General features: G+C 41.2%; 1 protein-coding gene across 2 annotated transcripts; it reads right to left on the bottom strand.

Annotated features, from left to right (window-relative positions):
- Positions 1-323: 323 nt before the first annotated feature.
- Positions 324-20,173, bottom strand: faxcb (failed axon connections homolog, metaxin like GST domain containing b). Of its 2 annotated transcripts, XM_051405684.1 has the most exons (7): positions 19,551-20,173; positions 17,724-17,845; positions 13,065-13,200; positions 11,734-11,930; positions 7,753-7,970; positions 5,631-5,747; positions 324-4,395 (listed from the first exon to the last, which is right to left on the bottom strand). In XM_051405684.1, the coding sequence occupies exons 1-7, from the start codon at positions 19,584-19,586 to the stop codon at positions 4,079-4,081; spliced, it is 1,143 nt and encodes a 380-aa protein (XP_051261644.1). In that variant the 5' UTR covers positions 19,587-20,173; the 3' UTR covers positions 324-4,078. The 2 variants fall into 2 exon arrangements, with proteins under 2 accessions (XP_051261644.1, XP_051261643.1); XM_051405683.1 differs by lacking the exon at positions 19,551-20,173 and having other exon boundaries at positions 17,724-18,118.
- Between the last annotated feature and the right edge of the window lie 72 nt (positions 20,174-20,245).

Raw genomic sequence — 20,245 nt, 5'->3', positions numbered from 1 at the left:
AACTTCCTCCTCACCCCCCTTGTAACTTTTCCTCTTCCAGTTCCTGCTCCTCTCTCCTCTCTCCTCCTGTCTCGCCTCCAGCGGCTGGCAGAGTCTTAATCAGCCCCCCTCCGCACCTGAATGATTGCGACTTGTTAGCCTGATTGAAAACACACAACCATACATAAAATACAGTTAGAGGTATGACAATATAACACAATCTGGGGGCTATTATGATTACTAAACTACAGTGCAGAACTCAATAAAGTGGCGTCACGACATCAACAGCCTTTTATTAACCCGAGATGCATAAGGATGCAGATTAAACTCATAACGATGGCCTGTTTAAAATTGTCACAGCTATTCTTTATTGAAATGATCCAGTCGCTCCAGTTTATGACTGCACATCCATAGGTAGTTTGATCAGTCAGCTCCACATACAGTATAGTACACTTTGTCACACATACAATATTTACATACATTACCCCAACAGTAATGCTATGACATGGTTCCAATAACAAGACATTTAGTTTTAATATGGCTTGATTAAAGCAGTCCAACTGTATATGATGCCCAGCCTGGATGAGGCGACGCGAACCACAGGATGACATGATGGAAGAAGGTTGTCTCTAGAGTCCCAGAGTCTGGATCAAACATTAGCCTTCTGTTACCAACTCACATATCTGTCTAGGCATATCATTTGAAGTGTCACTTTACCAAAGATGGAAAAAAAAACATATCTTCTCAATTACCCCAAGATGTGGTCCAAGCAGATAATTTTGTGTGTCCAGGTGTCCATATTAGTCTCCAAGATTTCTCCCTCCACTCCAATACAATGAAGGTAAATATGATTTTGTTTGTGGTGCCCACAGTATTGAGGAATGACACTTAAAGCTGCATTAACTGATTTTTTTAAGCACTTTTTTTAGAAGCTGCAAAAACAAGATGCCTTTGAAGTTGGTATGGTAAAGTCAGCCTGCCCTTGCCAGAAAACATGCTGTATAGGTCGATTGTGCAAGCGGCTTACGACCCGTATTTACATTTATTGTCAGGCAGTGACCTCTAGTGGCCATAGTAATTGACGGTGATAAGAATATTAAGAGAGTGTGGGCCGTAAAACCAAAAACATGAAAGCTACTAGTGACTGCTTTCACACTACACATTGTCATTTGATTTTTTGTTAATATAAAAATACTGATTAAAGCAGCTTTAAATCCTTCAAAATAGTCCAGAAACATAGAGGTCCACAGACTTATAAAATGGACTTGCAATCAATTTTGCTCTTAAGTATGACTTGCGCATTATTTATGAAAGCTTACTGTGATGTAGAAATGATCTCATCTCTAAGCAAAGTCTAGACTTGATGTAAGTGAATTTCCTTCCTGTGGTGAACTTCACTTTACTATTAGCTTTATGATAGGAATGTGCTAGGAATTACTAATTAAAGGTGTGAGGAATTAATTGCCAGACGCAAGGTGTTTTGAATTTAAAACAGGATGCGATGTTCTATAAATGGTGTGTCAAATTGGAAACAAGTTACCATGGCTATTCCTGACTAACCCTCATTTGTACTAGCATTATGTAAAGGGAAACGGCTGATTGTAATTCAGGTGCCATCAATTTTAACTTAGTTTGAGATTCATAGATCACAGGTACGTAAGTTACAAATGGGCCTTAGTGTGTCAGAAACTATCTTAAGACTAAGTTTAAGTATAAATCTAAGAACATTTTAGAAAGGAGGCCCCTGGCTGAGAACTATGGCTTGATATTCCAAATTCAAACAGTTCTAACCATTTGAAAAAGGGAAAAAAGTTGTATTTTTGTTTGTAACGGACGTCCTCCGAGGCGCCACAAATAAACAGAACGTCAATTTAAGGGGCCCATGTACAAAAGGATGAGTCCGTACCAGAGCGGCCCCCCTCTCTCTCTGTCCCCACTTTCCTGTATATCTTCAGCAGTTCCTATCTAATAAAGGCAAGCAAAAAAAGAACATCAATTTTACAAGGCGGTTTAGGATTGTGCTACAATTTCATCTGAACGGTTTACATGTTAGTTATCATTTGCTTGAACTTGACTTTTTTGAAAAAGTGACGTTCCAGTTTTGACTGACTTTGTTTTACCAAGGAAATAGCCCTTGTGAAAACAGATGACTGTTCTGGGGATTATCCAAAGTAACAGGAGTTGGACTCAGATGTTGCTGTTGAATTTTGTCTGTTTTCAGTACTATGAGGACCACACACAAAATTCTTGCTCCCTTTATTGTATTGAGGCAGAAGCAGAAATCTTACAGACACATATATCTCAAAACCCAGAGACAAAAACTATTAGTATGGCTCAATACAAGTAGATGAAACTGAGAAACTGTTTTTTTTTTTTTTTTTGGTTAACTGACCCTTTAACAAGTCACATCTACTCTATATGCACCACAATCTTTTTTACAGCGATCGTATTGCCATTATGAGCATTTCCACCATGCTTAACGTGACAGACAAAACACTTCCCAAGACATTTTGGTCCATTTTAAACCCATGGTTTTTAAACTAGCCACGTTTACTTCTGCTGATTTGGTATCCTGACTGTCTCTGCAAAGGCGTTTTCATCAACTGCTTCATTGATGACATTCACGCGCAGTAATATTCACATACACACAGCCAGCATAAGCAGCACAGTCCCCTTGCAGCACAATCAGTACCAGAACACTCAGCGTCCTATACTACTGTTACATACAATTATATTTCCCATTCGTTTGGCCTATACGGTTCTCTACCACCATAGCAGACTGCTCCCATTGAAATAAGGTGAAAATAAATTTCCACTAGTGCAAAATAACTTCTCTCTTTGAGAGCAATAAGAAAACAAAGATTAACAAAAAATATATATTTGACATATCAGATCATATAGAAAGAATAATAAAGTGGCACTGATAACAAATTATATCACAACAAAAACTGTTGCAGACTATTTCCACCCACTTTAGTCTGAGAGAACTAAGGCTGATTTGTTGCAGTATGCACGTATGCTTGCATACGCACATTACACCTACAAACACACCGACAGGTTACCTATGAATGGGAACCACAATATTAAAGTTTAGGACTGAAGGACAAATAATTAAAATGGACTGCAGGTCATCACAGTGGAATGACCTTGATGTTACAGAATAAAGGAGACATCAGGCTGACTGCTGTCTCCATCTAGTGGTCAAATATACAAATTACAGCTCTTTACTTCCACCCAAGAGATGTTAAAATGAATGAATGGAAGCTCCAACTTCACCGATAACGAAGTGCAAGCAAATAATTACTAAATTGGAGAGAAATAAGGATGATAAATGATAAATAAAACAGGCACAAATCTGCTCGTCTTGCCCTCTGACTTCCATTCAATAGCACTACAAGTACATGTAGGGTTGTGGTCTGATGGAGACATACAATACAGTAGATCATGTTTTGATACCAATTCTTCCCACATGCAGTAGCATAAAGGAAATGACGTGAGGATCAATCTGGACTGGCACTCAGTGTCATCTGTGTTTCCTCTCCAGCACACGGCTGGTTAACAGCCGAGACACGGCAGCTGTTCCTTTTAGCCACATGATCAATCTCCACCTGTTCGAAGGGGTTTGTGCGTTAAGACACATGGCGGAGTGGTGATTAGTTGCATCGTTTCATAGCAAGTGAAGTGCCACCTGTCTTGTCTACAACACTCTTCTGTAATCTCCGCACTTTTCATGAGATGAGACATTTCCTCTGTGTTAACCTTTCACAGCACCAGCTTCTGCATCTTGGGACGAGACAAATAAGGCAAAGAGAAGCCGCCACAGGGACAGCTCTGACATTACAGGAGAGAGACAAACGGTACAGTAGCATGTGTATTAGAAGGTTCAGTTTGTATGCTCTGCATATTAATACCCAGTCTGTCCATCAGGAGGGTATATCATTTGGGGTATTGGAAGTGGAGGAGCTGGAATAGTTTCTTCAGCTGTGAGAGCTGCTGTCTGGCAACCTGTCCAGACTGCCAGATTTATCAAGCTAACCAACACGACTTTTCCCGACTCCTGTCAGTCTCAATCTGTCCGCCAATCACGGCCATCCTCAGGTCAAACCTCCAGGTCGGGCATTTTTTCCTCCTTGAGTTGAATATCATTGTCAGAACCCGTGCCCACGTCCGAGTCAAAGAGCGAGTGGTCGGAGTCGGGGGAGTGTGTGTGCGTGTGTCCGGCTGAGTTAGTGCTGGCGTCGCTGTCGTCCAGAGTGTCAGTCCTGGAGAAGAGGCCAAAGTCCAGCAGGCCTGTAGGGGAGCCGCCACTGCTCTCGCTGTCTCCGTCATAGTAAAGATCCTCCACCTCCACAAACCACTCGGGCCAGAACCTCCTCCGCATCCGCTCGCAGAACATGGCCAGGTTGATCAACTCTCCTGTAAAGACATCAGACACAGCAGGTTCACGCGCTCAAGCTTTTACAGGTGCAGTGAAAACCAGCAGGAGGTATTACGGGTGCTTAACTAACAATCTGAGTCTGATACAGAGGAAGACAATACATCTGGGATACTTTGTGAGACATATTTTCTGTTATCCGTTCATTATGAGCCCTTTCATCATAAATTACGTATCAAAATGACAACAGAGAACCTTCAATCGTGGCATTACAAGCTCTGATTTTGCTCTCTTTAAAGATAAGAAATTCAAGTGTTTCCTACTCTGTGTAAGATGTGAAAGCAACAATCAAAGACTGTGTCATCAACACTGCATTGCAGTAGACTATTGCTGCCATCTAGTGGCAGGATCAGACAAATACATCTTTTTTTTTGGTCTTTTCATGCCTTTATTGGACAGAGACGGCTGAATGGGGGGTATAGATCCTCATGCCACAAACTGAGGACAACCAGTGGAAACTCAGATAAATGTATAAAATAATTGATTGTTTTAGTTGTTGTTGTTTCTGTTGTTGTTGTTTTTTAATATACACACACACATGTTTACAGTTTTAACTATCTATTTAATTTTAATTTTATTATATTTTAATACTATATATATTCAATTTAATAATTTGTTATTACTGTTATATTGACAACAGACTACTTGTTTTAACTGTAGCCTGTTACTTTACTACTGTTTTAATTGATTGTAATTAATTACTAATTGACTGAGACTGATTGATTGTGACTGTGATTGTGATTGAGTCAATCATAGTTACAGTATTACCAACAGTATAGATTATAATTAATTTGTTGTAAATATTGTTTTCCTTTATTGTTATTATTATTATTTTTAATTCCAAACGCTTGCTTTAGCAATATGTACAGCGTTACGTCATGCCAATAAAGCCATTTGAATTGAACCGCAGGTCAGATTCGAACCCGGTCCACTGTAGTAACTCCGTACATGGGTTGCCAGATCTACTGACTGAGCTAACCAGGCGCCCATGGAACAGACAAATACATCTTGACACACCGGCAAAGGTAAACTGTAAATCACAATATAAGCTGTCTATATACTGCAAACACAGGGTAATTACAAAGCTTTAAACTAAAGCAACAGTGTCTACAGTAAACACTCAATGATTTCATTCATCTGCTTACTCCATTTAGTCGATTATTTGCATATTCAGTTTCACTACTATAATGTCTGATTACGTCACAGATTCACTGACCTTTGATGAGTTGTTCTGGTCGTGTCCCAGGCAAAGTCCACATAGCCTGGGCTAGATGACCAAACACTGTAGCATCTAATGTCGACATCTTAGAGCCCATAAAGTACTTCTTATCCCCTACAGGACAGAGAATACAAAGCAATTAGATGTTTTGATACAGAGAAATTGTTTACTTTTTGAAAATACGGCCCTATATGGAAATAAACAATCTAATGATGGAAGTCAAGTGTGTTTCATCAGCAGCGCCTGTCATTCAATTGAAGTGGATATTACATTATATACATATTACTACACTGGACTACATTTCCTACCAGTAAAACTTGCCATGGCAGAAGCTGGATCTTCCCACCATTAATCCACAAATTTTATCTAATTATCTCAACTGTTTATGTGTTACTAATTATTTTAGTATTTTATTACTCTTTTCCCATTACTTTTAGCTAACTACTCTGAGCTAAGTAGCCAACCTCACCTTTTATCCATTCATCTTAGGTAATTATTTCAAATGTTTATACTCACTTAGCTAACTATTTCAACCATTTTGTATGTCCACCACTTTTAGCTAACTATTTCAACAAATTTCAACAGTTTCCATGTCCTTTCAGTGGTAGCCCCTGTGATACAAGTACCCCTGGTTGGGATTCCCTTTACTAAAGTAAGTTCATAGTAAGATATAACCCCCAACGTTGAAATCTATCATAGTTTTTTGTAAAAACCAATGAAGGAGAAATGAAACATTTGTGATCTTAAATATGATTCATGCTTAATCAATGATCTTCTCCTTCCCTGTAGCTTCAGAGAATACACCTTTCCTCCTGAAGGTGGAACAGCTGCACTGCATCGACAACACACTCTAGATTCACACTTCTGGCACTGGAGTCTGGAGCAGCAAAACATTAAGCTGTATGTTTGCCAAGTGTACTGATACTTTCACTCTAGGAATAACCTTTCTTTTTACAGCAGGCGGTCGTCGGTTGAAGTGGCACACACAGATCGATGCAAATTACTTTTCTTTCCAGCATCTCACTCTTTGTTTCCATCTGTACACTCTGATATTGTATCTCAGTGGCTCAGATCCAGAACTTTCCCTGTTTCCATTCGTCTCCACTATACCACACCAAGCACAAACAGGCAATGACATGACATGTTTCGTATTGAAATATACCGAAACCACATATGAATGAATCTTTGATATGTTGTCTGCATGGAAATTAAATACATTTACATGCTACTTAATTAATATTTTAAATGATGCCCCTTATATCCCAGGATATATTACTGTGCATTTGTATTCTGAAATAATTTGTCAGGGTCTATTAGTCATTAACACTAATGCTTCATTAGGCTACATTAGCCTGCCAGAGCCAGCCAACAATTTTCACTTTGCTTATTATGGCCTGGCAGTGCCGGAACAAATGATCTTGATACAGATGTCACTTCAACATCACTCATATCAGCACGAATACTTCCTGTGTCTGACTAGACAAATGACCTTTTCTTTAGGCTGTCACTGGTATTTACTTCTGATTTTGTGGGACGAAAACAAAACAGCTGTTCTGGAAAGATTGTAAGATTTCTCCACCACCATACACTGGGGCTGGGTATTGAAAAGAATCTGAAGATACCATACATATCACGACAAAGGGGTTATGATTCAATATATTGTGACACTGTGAGCTAGGCGATATATTGCAATTTTATTTTTAAAAAAACTGCTATTTAACAGTTGGGGGTCTATATATACTGTCAATGGTCTAACCACAAAAAATTATACAGTATCATATCACAAAATAAAATATCACAATAAGATATTTTTCAGTATTTTCACATACCCCTACTATCCACCAAACTGAGTTTCTAAATAAATTTGAGATTGTCCAGTGCTTTTAGAAATGGCTAGGGATTTGTAAAAACAAAGGCATGTAATTCTATTATCTTACATTCACAATCTGGTAACGCTGTTATCAGATTATATAACAGAGCCTTGTATGTTACCCCTCATAAATTTGATGAGTAAAGTGATAGTCCTAATGGAATACATTTTAATGCAAAAGGGTTGGAGTAGAGGCATTAAAAATGCTTATCCACACACACGTTCACACACACGCAGTTCTCTTCCTACCGAGCAGTGTGGCCAGCGTCCTCATGTCCTTCTCCATCAGCGCGTAGACCTCTTCCTTAGAGAAGCGTCCGATGCCGTGGCCGTACATCTCCCTGCGCACCATGCTGCCGTTCAGGTGGCCCAGCAGCCACTTCAGAGTGCCGCTCAGAGGGCCGCTCATCGCCAGAAGCTTCTGAGTTTCTTCCAGGTTGTCCACCCACTGACAGTAGGCTATCGTCCTGAGAGAACACACACAGCAGATCGTGTTATTATTGATGATCTAATTGTGTCAGAGCAGGAAAGGGTCTGGCACCAAACCACTTATATTGCAGATCTTCTAACACTTACAGTCAGAGTCGAGTCTCGCAATAAAGAAATAATTTTTTGCTCTTCTTCTTGCTCTTTCTTAGGTCGAGATTGCAAACAGAAGCTTTGTAATGTCTGATCTTAAACAAAAATACAAAGGGTTGCTGAACAGTGGTCCTCAAACTGTGGGGCCCCACTGGTGGGGCATAGAGCCACTGCAGGTGTGTCGTGGATGACTAAATATGGAGTGGAACAAAGATGAATGTATACAATTTATGTTGCTGATGCTTTTGTGCTGACCTTTATTTTACAAAAATTCAACTTGGATCCTTTTTTATAAGTTTGGGTTCTTTGTCATTGTTAATGAATATTAAATATCCACACCAAGCCACCTTTACTTCCTTCAAAGTAACAGTGAAATAAGAGAAGGGCAAAAAAGAAAACGCTAGTGAACCAGGGAAAACTTTGTATACTACGGTGTTTTGAGTTGTTACATATCAAATTCCGATATGTAGAGCTCCTCACAAACAGCTCTAATCCAAGACTATTTTTAGCAACATATGATAAGAAGCTATCATTTCAGGATACCAAAAGCAATCCCTTACGCCAGCATATAAATCCTTATCAGCAATTCCAGTCCTGAAAACACAGAAGCATTGAGCTCATGGATCAAGAATCCAGGATGCACAGTAGTGTCAACAATAAGACGCTTTAATCTGAGCCCCTGTGTCCTGTTACCAACAATGCTTTGTGTCCATCGACAATTAACCTCGCCCTCATCAATAAAAGTGCACACCGCATCCGTCCTTGCCCATTTATCAGCTGCACTGCTCTCAACTCACTGCCAGGAGACAACATCATATATCCAGCCCTTTAAACTGTCAGGCGGCTGGGATGTACATGAGGAAATGCTTGGTCCCTGCCTCCCATACAGACAGAGGTTAGAGAAGAAGTGTGCACACATCCAGCAAATCCCATTATAGATTGGGATTAAAAACTGTTGAACAAAAGCACTCAGAAGCTCTGTGTCTTTGTTGAGTCATTCAGATTCCCTTCCTTGCTTGTGTTAAAATTAAAAAAGGGAACCTGGGCATCTGCATGAGCCATCCTGATGTCAAGCAGAGATTTGTCTCACAGCAGTAGACAGATCTGGTGTGTCTGTGTGCAAACAAGCCCGACTCAAATCCTCAAAATCCCTCTCTAATTCTGCTTCTATTGATCTGCATCTCCTCCTTTGTGACCATCATAGATTTAATAAAGGAAACCAGTAAGTGACAGTTGTTTCAACTGCATTTATCTCATTAAAATACACACATAATGAAAAGAGTTACTGTCCCTGATGTTTGCTGCATTCATTGCCGCCTCTGCTGTGTTCATGGTTTTCCAGGCAAGCTGCCTGTGCGTGCAGACACTAACAAGATTAAGCTGCTATATCCTCACACACTTGCACTTTCTTACACCACCTTGTTTGAAATATAGACTGAGCTTCCTCCTCGGCTCGTCTGAAAGCCTGGGACCCATGAGACGTGATATAACTGTGCAAGGAGCTTCTGTCTCCAGCCTGCAGTCTTCTGGGTCGCTCTAGATGACTGGTCACTCAATAGAAATTGAATTAAAGCATCTGGCCTATATTACATCTGGGAGTGGTGACTGTCTAGTACTTCCTGTTCCATTATCTGATACGCAAAAAAGATGTACTACCCTTTGTTTCCAGATTGGGAAAAAAATAACTGTTTGGATACAAATACACATCTGAAAGTGCAGGTAGATAGAAGGAAAAGATTTAAAGGACCAGATTATAAACCTCTCTAATTTTAGATCTTTTGCAGATTATTCCATGCCCATGGATGAATAGTACCTTGGGCTTCCCCAGATCTGTTTTAAAAAAAGCAACCACTTAGAGGAACATAGCTGGTAATCACCAGAGCTGACACAGAGAAGGTCACAGAGATATGCTGGAATATCGCATCATTGCTTTAGAAATACAAATGCACCAGTGCTGTTGCATGCAAGGGGTCAATGATGTCCAACCCACCAGATCATAAAGAATTATATAGTTAGTACGGTATTTTGCATTTGTAATTAAACGTAGAGATGCATGGTACACTCAATAAAGGCTCCGTAAACTGGAGGAGGCAACATGCATTCACAGTATGTCACCATAATCAATCACGAGTAGCTTCCACAAGATTTAAGGGCATGGCCGCTTAGTGACAGGCGGGTGCCGTCAGGGCTTCATTCAATGGCAAGAGCTTTGAGCTACACAACGGCTCTTCACAAACCTATGGGTGACATCACAGAGACTACGTCCATTATTAATGATACAGTCTATGGCAGAAACATGGTGGCCTCTGTAGATAAAAACAGCTCATTCTAAGGTAACAAAAATACAATGATTCTTATGTTCAGGTGATTATACATAAATATGAATATTATATTCCATTTCTGTCAATAAAGCCTCATAATTACTACACACTAGACCTTTGAGATAAATATTTAAAGCATAATATTTTATAATATTTCCTTAGGCAGCAATGTTGGACAAAGCACAGTTCTTCAGTGTCCTGCTATCTTATTTTCATAACAGCATCAATCAATCAGAAGAAGGGCTGGTGGGAAACTGTGTGTGTATGACCTCACCTTCAGTTGCTGCTGCTGGCCTGCAGCTCTGTAGCCCTTAAAAGAGCAACAAGCCGCCACGCTGCCCTTCCCTAACATAAATAATTCAATCAATAGGTCTATATGTGGGTCTAAACATGGCCCAGGGTGGGCGGAGGAGCAAAGAGGGAGGGAGGATATACAGAAGGTTACATGAATGACCTCTAAAGCTTTGGAGAAATATTATGGACTCTCACATCACAAGCACATCGATCTGTGAGGTTGCACATGTCACATCCTCATTTACTCTCTTTCTCAGTGGATAAAAAGAACTCTTAAATGGTCTGAATGTAAGGACTAAGATCGACAAGTTTCGCTCAAAATGTGTCCTGACATTATTAAATAAATGAGAAACAGGATTAGTGTTGGATCTGTGTGTGTGTGTGTGTGTGTGTGTGTGTGTGTGTGTGTGTGTGTGCAGTGTGCGGAGAGAGAGAGAGAGGAGGGTGGATAGTGGAAGATGGACTGAGCTTTTAGGTAATGGAAAACACTCTGAGCCTCTCTGGGCGTGGGAGGAGTGGTAAATGATTTCCTAGCAGCAGCAGCAGCAGCAGCAGCAGCAGCGTGTTTCTCACCCTAGAAGTAGCGGAGTGACTCACCACAGCAAAGGATGGCTGATAACACAATGCTGATGGGGAGGACAGAGCCAGGCTGGGCTACAAGGCAGCATAAATACAGCTTAAATAAGAAAATGGAAAAAAATAAAGATCTAAGACTCAACATGTTTTTTTTTTAGCTGTTAAAATCTCTGTGACACTGTTGTTTTTCATTGAGATCTGTGTGGGTGGTTCCTGATACAGGCTGACACTGGGTGTGAAAATGAGTATGTAAATACAAATGTGTAAATGTAAATGTATGCATTCGGGTTGGCAAAACATTTTAGGCACAACAGTTACGCAAATTACAGAAAAGTTCCTGTATTCTGCCTTTAAAAGCAGCTTAAAGTTGCTTAATAACTGGATGTTTCCATTTAAATCACTGTAGACTGAAATCAGCTTACAGCAACTGCAGGTTACCAAACACACAGCTGTAACTTACCAGTAGAGGTGTTCCTCCACCATTTTAGTGACAGCCCGGGATACAGCTCTCTCCTGCGGGGTGAGGTTCTTGTTAAGGTTGACGCCCAGCTTCTCCTCCAGGAAGTCCACGATGAACTCGGACCCTGAAACCTGCTCGTGGTTGTACTCCATCCAGGGCATCTTACCCTGCGGCGACAGCTTCCCATCAAAGTAGTTCTGCAACAGGAAACAGCGTCGTCTGAGAACATGTTGGATTCCATGCACATTTTCTGCACAAAAAGAATTATTGTTGATATATGCCAATTTTGTACGCAATCTTTTCCTGTTGCTGACTTTTAAAATAGAGTATCATACCTAACCCTGATGAATGTATAACAGAAAGGAGGTGTGGCATTATGGGATTGGTAGTATCCATTGTTCTTGGAGTTTAACCCATAATAGAGACTTACAGTTAGGATAGCTTGGCCTCAGCTACACAGGTTTTGACCATTCTTTTCTTAAACTGTGTCTGGCAAGTCACTCTACTTGGACGTGGAAGTGCGATACACAACCGGGGCAGCAGTAGCTCAGTGTGTAGGGACTTGGCTTGGGAACCGGAGGGTCACTGGTTCAAATCCCACAGACCACAATATGGAGAGTGGACTGGTAGCTGGAGAGGCCAGTTTCACCTCCTGTGCACTGCTGAGGTGCAAGGCAACCTAACCCCAAGAAACTAACGTGGCGAGCCCATCACTCCACCATGTCTCTCCCTGTTGCATGTCCACAAGTGTGAAGTGTGTGTGTAAGAAAAACAAGAGTGAAAAGAAGAATTTCCCCAAGGGGATCAATAAAGTGTATATATAGATCTATCAATCACTGGAGAGTCCCTTTAAGAGTATACACAAAATGACAGTTTGGCTTTCTCCTGTGAACTTCTGGATAATTTAATCTTTTCAGGCCAATAAAAAGCATTTGAATAAAACCATGCCAGAAGGAAAAATGACTCTTTGACTGACAAATCGGTGATAAAAGGCCACAAGAAGAAAAGACTTCATTTCAAGGGGTAGAAACCAAAAAGTTTGGGAACCACCTATTACGCAACGCTGTAAAAATGATTCAATGTAAAAAGACCTGCAATGAATTGTTTGAATTCTATGCATTAGCCTACTTGCCATTAATCAAGACTATAATAATAATAATAATAGTATAAGCATTGGAAAAACTGAGCAGTTAGCATGAGCAGCTATGGCTTTTGAACAGAAATTTGAACAGAAAAAAGACACTGAAGGCTGTTTGCTCTCTGGTGTGTACAGAGTCCTCTCCTGTAGCTGTGTGTTTAATCCACTCTGAGTTGGTCGGGTTGAGTCTCACCTGGTAGGGCAGGTCCACCATGCGCAGGTATGTCTCTATTTTGAGGCAGAAGGGTGAGAGGCTGGGCACCCCATTCTTTGGCCTGGAGAACTGATGGAGGATGATGGCGTCTTTAGAGTCCAACTCCTGCTCCTTCCTACACAGAGAGCAAAGAAGGAGAAAATCTTTAGCAAATAAACAGAGAAGTCCAGTTCACCTTTGTTCCCAGATGATTTTGCAATTCCTATTGTGTTTTTATTGTTTTTTTCAACATACACAGATATATTTAAATTCAAACTGCCAGACCCATCCTCTGATAGATGTGCTATTCTGACTAACAGAGCCACTTTAAGTAAAAGGACATTAATATGACAATAATATTTGCTTTTGAGGAATTATTTGATTGACAATAAGCTGAATGCATAAGCACTTAAAGCTGCAGTAGGTCATTTTTATAAAATATGTTTTTGTCATACTTGCTGAAAACTTTCACTATATCAGTAGTACATGAGACAGATAATCTGTGAAAAAAAGATGGCTCCTCATAGTGCTCCTATAATGGCATTTGCAGAAACCACCGGGCCTGAACGAAAACAACCAATCAGAGCTGAGAAAGATGGGTGATTGTTGAGTCTCAGATTATCTGTCTCAAGTTCTACTGTCAGAACACAGTGAAAATTTCAGCAATAATGACAAAAAGTTATTTTTATAAAAGTTACCTACTGCAGCTTTAACTCCGAAGCGTTGTGTTTGCTATGATGGATTGTCTTACTCTGTGGATGTTTCATGCTTTACAGAAATAAACAGCAGCAAACGACTGATTCTTCAGGGAGGAATATATGCTTTGAAATCTTTAACCTTGCTGACTATGTGTAGACGGCAGCAGGAACAAGTAAAGAGAGCATTGATACAAACTTAAAAGGCAGCAACAGTATCCTTGGAAATGCAAAATTGTCATACAGTCTGGCTGATACTGTGTAACTACCTGTTTCTGGGTCAGCCAGAGCTCTGAGATAAACAAAACTCAGTTTTCAGGCTCAAACAAACCTTCCCAGGAGAAAGAGGTCACACCTGTAGTTTATTATAGCATGGTGACACAGTAGCAGTCCCTGTGTCCCTGAGCTCTGGTTTTTTAAACCCTCTCAACCACCCACCAACATGCACATTTTTTTTTTAAGCAACTGCGGTGGCTTCACTTCATTAACTTTCAAACAAGAGCTTTGTGCAGACCTACATTTTGTTGTCCTGGCTGAACTCCACTCTGTTCATCTGTAATGCTCAGTGAATGACAGGTTGTATTTGATTTGTCTATTTGGTCATATGTAATTGATTTCCTGTGTTTAGCTACGTTTATTTATATGTTTATTATATGGTAAATTTTCCTTTGCAATGAGTCAAGCTGAGTTTGTGGGAAAAACTGTTGATGCTGATTTTCTTTATCACTATCATAGCTGAGCTGAGGCACTGAGAGCTTCTGTTAGGATGGAAGTTACTGACTAAATGATTCATCTCACTGCTCCAGTTTGAATCAAACACACTGCTGGATGTTTCCCATCCCTCAGTCATACTGTGTGCCTGCTGTCTGAACACAAACAGTTATAAATCGTACTACTGATTACTGTTATCTTCTCTGTCTGTCCCTGGGCTGCTGTGGATGTGAGGTCCTGTTGTTCCTGTAGCAACTATGTCAGTACACACGCACTGAATTATTATTAATAAAATGCACTCATTTTCAGTCAGATCTAATAGTATATTGATAATTTAGGTTCTTGTTTAAACAAAAATAAAAGATTAAATTATTTGAGATGAGATCAGGTGAAACACTGACATTTTTCTTTCCATTTCCTGTTGATTGTATTTACCATTTTTCTGTTAGAATTACAATCAAGAGGGACAAAAAACTAGGCATATACAAAACAAACAAACAAAAACAGTAATTAGGCTTCCTTATTCAAGCATGTATTTCCATTACACATAATCACGACTTGCTGAAGCTTTGTATTCCACTGAAGCAGTTAAACAGAATTGAGGAGAAATACAGTTTTGATCTATAATGTCACACCTATAGGTCCCTGATTCTTACCATGTGTTATTTTTGCAGCACACAGGAAGCAGTAAACAGAGACTCTACGAACTGGCATTAGCGCCATTTAGCAGGCAGACACACAGAGCATGTCTGGTCTGCTTAGCATCCCTTTTATCACCGGCTCCTCATGACTGAATAATTTAATATAACTGTACAGGGGGCTGGCAGTATGTACTCTACTTTTTTTATCAACCATTAAAATCGGCTGCCAGTTTATTAGGTATTATTATTATTAGTCTAATACAACAAGCCTGCAATAAAGGTTCAGTGTTTGAATATTAGAGATACAACACTGTTGAACAGTCTACCCTCGTGATACAAACAGGTTGGGAATAGATAAGAGACACCTCTCAGTATAGTATAACACAGTAGAATTCAATAACCACCCAAACTACAGCCCCCAAAACGACTACAAGGTTAAATCAAGACCTCTCTACCCCACAGTGTTACTGCTCCTTTAAAGCTTGTGTTACTGTTTTATATTCTCTAAAAAAAGAGTGTTGTTGATTGTACTTCTTACACAGCACTATCCTCCCAAATCCCAAACTAGCATAGGTGGGACCAAGTTACTGTTTTCCATGACACAAATCAAGTCCCATGTCCTTAAGTTTGACTTTAAAGTCTCTTCACCAAATGTAATGCCATTTTAACTACAGAGGAATAGGCTGACATGCTTTCATGTAAAAAAAAAAAAACAACAACAAAAAAGCCCAACATTATTTTTCTTGTACTGCATCTTTTTTTAGTTTTTGTATGCAAACAAAACTGTCTTTGGTATCATTCTTTTTCAAACTGGCGCTCAGTAATGTAATCGAGTTGCAAGTGTTTTTCGATTCTGTCAAGTGTAAAGACATCAAATTTGTCACTCGAGTCAACGCCTCTGCTAATTAGTTTTCTGACTTTCTCTAATTGCTGTTTGTGGTTCAGAAAAGGTCTAACAGGGAGTTGGACCTTTTGGGTGTCTAGTATTATTAATTAATCAAACTAACTAACTAATTAATAAGGCAATACAAACAGCACCATAAACTGCATCCTTCATCATACAGCTGAATCAGCATCCCTCTAACACAGCTTCAGCAAAACCTGAACATTATAATCTTCATTAGGCAGAATTTATTAAAGGGCTGTTGTATTAGACTGCATCTGTTTTGGCTAGGTGTATCTACTAAACTGGCAACTCAGTGTATATATCACAGATATCTATGCTATACACCAGTGGACCGACAATAGGGGTCGCAAGGGCTTCTTGATTTTGAGAGGCGTAAGAAAACTAAATGGAATTGTTATTTTTAAAGTTTAGATTTTTATTGAAGATATGAAGTTGAAGACAGCTATATTCACAGAGCCTTCACTCTCTGTTGTGTTCACTGTTTGAGTTCATCGTACAGTGAATGTCCTCTACTGTTATTGTTATGCACTGAACATATTATGAAATATTCAGAGGTCATCAGTTTACTTAAAACAAAAAGGGTCCCCTGAGGGAAAAGCTTGGGAACCCCTGGTATGTACAGTATGTACACAGTATGTAAAGCATGCTGCTCTACAGTGTCTCTGTCCACTGTCTCCTGGTGCTGTAAGTCGCTGTCCACAGTCATATGGTGCTGAAACCGCTCCAACTCTCTGTACAGTCTGCACAAATGACCCCGTTACATATCTGCCCACTGCACCACTGTGTCTGATGTGTCCTAAGCATCCTCTCTGTCAACTGAACTCTCCCTGCAGAGCCACTTAAAGAGCTCTCCCAACATAAAGGAGCCACTCACAGAGGGGACAGGAGAGCAGTGGCTGACTGCTGTGGCAGAGCTGCCGCCAGTGCCAACAAACACATCACATGGCATGAACAGATGATGCCGGCAGGCTGCGGGGTCCAGCCTCAGTAGTCCGCACGTGATCCGGCAGCAGCGTTTCCGCACGAAATGCAAGGTTACGCAGATTATCATAGAGGGAGGGGGGAGGGGGGAGGGGGAGTGAAAGCAGAAACTACCAGGCCACTGTTACAGGATGTACTTACTGCCCGGAGCTGGCCCGGCCCAAAATAATCCCCCCATTGACAGACACGCAGTCCCTGAACTGCTCATAGTCTGAGTTAATCACGATTACACCGCAGGGCCGATCCTCTCCTTCATCCGCCTCCATGACGAGGTACAGCTGTAAATATAGGTGTGTTCTTTGGGTATTAATCTATGCAGCAGCTGTGTGTGGAACTGCAGAGCTCATTAAAGGTCGCTGTGACTCCGCAGCGCCCGAGGAGCGCTTCCTTTAGACACGCTCAGGTGCCGACGGAGCATGGCACGGGAGCTGGCACACGAGCGGACGCGTGACTCATTTTTTATTTATTTCTTTTTTTTTTCTGTCTCTCCATCTAGTGTCGTGTCCTTGGGAGGAGGAAAACAAGGACCGAAACCTCAGTAACCACCGCGAGATCTGCACACAAATCACATCCTATGGAAGGACTCCCATATATATCCATTCATGGGTTTTACCACAGCCCAGTCCAATGACACCCATCGGCCGGTGTGGTTAACGGTGACACCCACCCCTCTGAGGGATGAATAAAAAAAGAAAGTGATGATGAGAAACAGATGGGGTCCTACCTGATGGCGAGCAGCTCATGCAGTAGGTAGGCTGCAGCAGCCAGCAGGGCCCCCCCGGTGATGTACAGGGTCTTCTTCCACCAGGAGTCCGAGCCCAGAGCCGACATGATGCCCCCGTAGTCCTGTAAAGGGAAGGTGATGATATAGCCATACAAAGACTGCTGCTGCTCGGAGCCGCACAGCCCGAGGGGCAGGCTGTGATTCCGCCCGAGCTCAACCACACACGGCCGGGAAGAGGCGAAGCCAGCAGCCCAGTACATCCTCCCTCCCTCGGTTACAGCCGCCCAGCGTCCTCCCAAAACGCCCGGTGGGTCGTCTACGGCATGGCGGCGGCGTGTGGCGGATGTTTCTCCAGAAAATCAGAAGGAGTAAACATCTCGACTCCCCCCCTCCTTCCCAGGACGATGCTCAGCAGCACCCAGCTCGCTCCCCCTTTGCAGGTTTTGCAGAGCATCGTCAAGCTGCTCCGAAGCACAGAGGCTTGACTTCCGGTCTCACGTTTTCAAAATAAATGTCACTTTTCGCAGGGTTATTTAGATGACTTGGACAATGTTCTGTAAACAACACCACCAATAACAACAATAATGGCAGTGCACACTGCTCTGTTGACATTCGCTTTTCAAGTCTGTTAAACTAGTGAAACTGAAGCCCAGGCTGCGTGGTCCTCCACTTTAACTTCTGACCTTCTGTGCAACTAACTATTTATTTTCATTAGAGATTAATCTGCTAATTATTTTCCAGATTAGTTGTTTTGTCTGTCAGGTGTCAGATATTCAGTTTAGTGCCACATAAAAATAAAAGCAGCAGATTATCACATTTAAGAAGCTGGAAAATGACTCGATGATTAATACTAGATTATCGGAATAGTTGTTGGTTAACCGTTTGTTGACCAACTAGGTGTCTCATCGTTATAGCTCTAAATATTAATAATGCTCTAACTTGATGTCTGTCTTTGCTCACAAATATGCCACAGGATTAAAAAACTTAACTTATTACATTGTTCCATGTTTCTGCAGGTCTTTCACACATCTTGGTTATATTGTTGGTCTCTGCAAACATATTGTTGTATTTAAGCATGAAAGCTCATTCTTGATCATGGAAATCTGACAGAAATGGAAGAAAGAGGAGACTTGATGAAAGTTTTAGAAAAAGCAAGTAGGCAGACCTTGAATTGATTCTTGTTACTTGTCTCTTGTCAAATCTTAAAAAAAAGTTATTTTATTGTTTTTTTAATTTTATATTACATTTACATAGATTAATAATAACCAACTGACAAAGGGGAATGGGGCTGTCGATTTGACAAAAAATAATAGCGTAATAGCTTAATACTTTTATTTTCAAGGGGAGCTCGGGTGTGCATCCGGTGTTAATGTGCCAAACTGTGGCAACTTGACGCAGCTGGCCTATTGTCTGCTCCAGCGGAGGAGCCACCCCGCCCTGACGAGCCCCCAGTATCCCACTGAAAACAGTGGCTCCGTGATGAACACGTTGCTTATTTGCCAACACCACCAGCTGACTACCGGCGGAGCTCCTGCATCACATAATATTCCTCTATTCAGTGTCACTGTGGATAATGGGGCAGCCTCTGCACCTACATCATCATCTTTATCACTTTACCCAAAACTAACTATAGCTCAAACTTAAACAAGTGTAAAGTTGTATTTCTTATTGCAATAGAAGGTATATGCTCAGTTAAAACGGATGCGGGTCATTGCTGGTTCACAGCAGGTCACAGATCAGCTGTAAGTCCAGACTGAGTTGATAGTAAACATACAGTGAACATACAGAGAACACGGGTGGAATGTCAGGCAGAGGAAGACTACTCACTCTGGAAAAACTTCGGAAGTGTAGGAAGACGTTCATCTTGACGGTCAAATCCAGCGAGTGCTTGCGGAGTCTGTTTGTCTAGCATGCCGAGAGGAGGACGGACAGACAACTTCGAGAAAGAGCAGGTTTCGTAAAAGCTCCCCTACAGCTTACATCACCGTCAGAAAGCACCTTGATGCCGGTGAAAGCCGGACTCCTCCCGGTGAACGGCGACACTCCGCCCAGATCGACGAGATGCTGCTGTGTTTAAGCCGAACAGGATGAACTCAATTTAATCTATGGCACGGTGATGCGTTTTAAAGTCCTCTCTGCAGCCATGGCCACCGCAAGTTAAGTGCGCGCTCCCGTGACGTTGGGAGCGCGCATTGGAGCAGGAGCGTTATTGTGCTGAACTAGTGTGGGAATAAGTGTCTACTGCAGGCATTATGGATGAGAATGTTAAACATATATATGTACACTTCTCAGGGTTGTCTCTTGTGCAGTACACTGCTCAACTTGGTTTGCTGGGACCCCATAAATGACAAATGCCACTTATAACACTCAGTCTGGTTATTCTCTTTAAGAACATCACGCAGGCATGACTGCTTCTCTGCCACAGGCCTGATGTGTATTATATAATACTTCCACATGAGACCCACTATAATCCCAGAGGATGTGACCGTCCAATCCTCGTGTGCGGACACATCATCTTAATG

The sequence above is a fragment of the Dicentrarchus labrax genome, unplaced genomic scaffold, assembly GCF_905237075.1.
Source record: "Dicentrarchus labrax unplaced genomic scaffold, dlabrax2021, whole genome shotgun sequence".
NCBI lineage: Eukaryota > Metazoa > Chordata > Actinopteri > Moronidae > Dicentrarchus > Dicentrarchus labrax.
The sequence above is the reverse complement of the archived record's forward strand: the minus strand, read 5'-3'. Positions and strand labels throughout refer to the sequence as shown.

Excerpts from the sequence above, each read along its gene's own strand:
- faxcb (XM_051405683.1), bottom strand. The coding sequence starts at position 17,983 with ATGTACTGGGCTGCTGGCTTCGCCTCTTCCCGGCCGTGTGTGGTTGAG. Across the intron at positions 7,971-11,733 it reads GTGGAGGAACACCTCTACTG|GACGATAGCCTACTGTCAGT; the intron begins GTAAGTTACAGC and ends GTGTTCTCTCAG. Across the intron at positions 4,396-5,630 it reads ACCAGAACAACTCATCAAAG|GAGAGTTGATCAACCTGGCC; the intron begins GTCAGTGAATCT and ends ATGTCTTTACAG.